At 51.5% G+C, this 1,054-nt stretch overlaps 1 protein-coding gene across 1 annotated transcript; it reads left to right on the top strand.

The window, feature by feature from the left end:
• Window positions 1–17: 17 nt before the first annotated feature.
• Window positions 18–797, top strand: LOC145718526 (olfactory receptor 2V1-like). Its single transcript, XM_081810020.1, has one exon. The coding sequence runs from the start codon at window positions 18–20 to the stop codon at window positions 795–797; it is 780 nt and encodes a 259-aa protein (XP_081666146.1).
• The last annotated feature ends 257 nt before the right edge of the window (window positions 798–1,054 follow it).

Here is a 1,054-nt window from a genome sequence, read left to right as displayed (position 1 = left end):
CCCGCCTGCACAGCCCCATGTACTTCTTCCTCAGCTGGCTGTCACTCATGGACCTCATGCTCATCTCCACCATTGTGCCACGGATGGCCACTGACTTCCTCCTAGGCCATGGCTCCATCTCCTTCACAGGCTGTGGGCTCCAGATCCTCTTCTTCCTCACCCTCCTGGGGGATGAATGCTTCCTGCTGGCCTTTATGGCCTATGACCACTATGTGGCCATCAGCAACCCATTGAGCTACTCAGTGGTCATGAGCCGCTGTGCCTGCTGGCTCATGGTGGCAAGGTCCTGGCTCTTTGGCCTGGTGGATGGACTGATCCAGGCCATCTTCACTCTGACCTTCCCCTACTGTGGCTCTCAGGAGATCGACCACTTCTTCTGTGATGTCCCTGCCATACTGAAGTTGGCCTGTGCTGACACCTCCCTCTATGAGACCATGATCTATGTCTGTTGCATCTTAATGCTGCTCCTGCCCTTCTCTGTCATCTCTGCCTCCTACCTGTGGATCCTGGTAGCTGTGCTCCACATGCATTCTGCTGAAGGTCGTCAGAAAGCCTTTGCTACCTGCTCCTCTCACATGGCAGTGGTTTCTCTCTTCTATGGGGCTGCCATGATCACCTACATGCGGCCCCAGACCCACCACTCCTCCAGGCAGGACAAGGTGGTCTCAGCCTTCTATACGATGATTACCCCTATGCTTAATCCACTCATCTATAGTTTGAGGAACAAGGAAGTGGCTGGGGCTCTCAGGAAACTCCTGGGGAGGTGTCCCTGTGGTGGGCAGGCAGGTCTAGGTTGACATTGGCACCTGTGAATGTGGGCTTTGGGCCATGGCTACCTGGATTAACCTTTTATATTTTAGCTATTGTATTGAGTGTGTAGTGGTATCTCACTGTGGTTTAAATTGCATTCTCCTGAAGCTGTTTTCTAGTCCTGTTGTGCACATTTTAAAAAAAAGATATTTATTATTTAGTTAGTTAGTTATTAAATTTAGAGCACAAGTGGGGGGAGGGGCAGAGGGAAAGGGAGAGAGAGAATCTCAAGCAGACTGCCCTG

This window comes from Leptonychotes weddellii, unplaced genomic scaffold (genome assembly GCF_054177405.1).
Source record: "Leptonychotes weddellii isolate Sample4059 unplaced genomic scaffold, ASM5417740v2 HiC_scaffold_16934, whole genome shotgun sequence".
NCBI classification, from domain to species: domain Eukaryota; kingdom Metazoa; phylum Chordata; class Mammalia; order Carnivora; family Phocidae; genus Leptonychotes; species Leptonychotes weddellii.
The sequence above is the reverse complement of the archived record's forward strand: the minus strand, read 5'-3'. Positions and strand labels throughout refer to the sequence as shown.

Bases quoted from the DNA above. Each gene is read 5' to 3' on its own strand.
- LOC145718526 (XM_081810020.1), top strand. From the start codon at position 18: ATGTACTTCTTCCTCAGCTGGCTGTCACTCATGGACCTCATGCTCATC.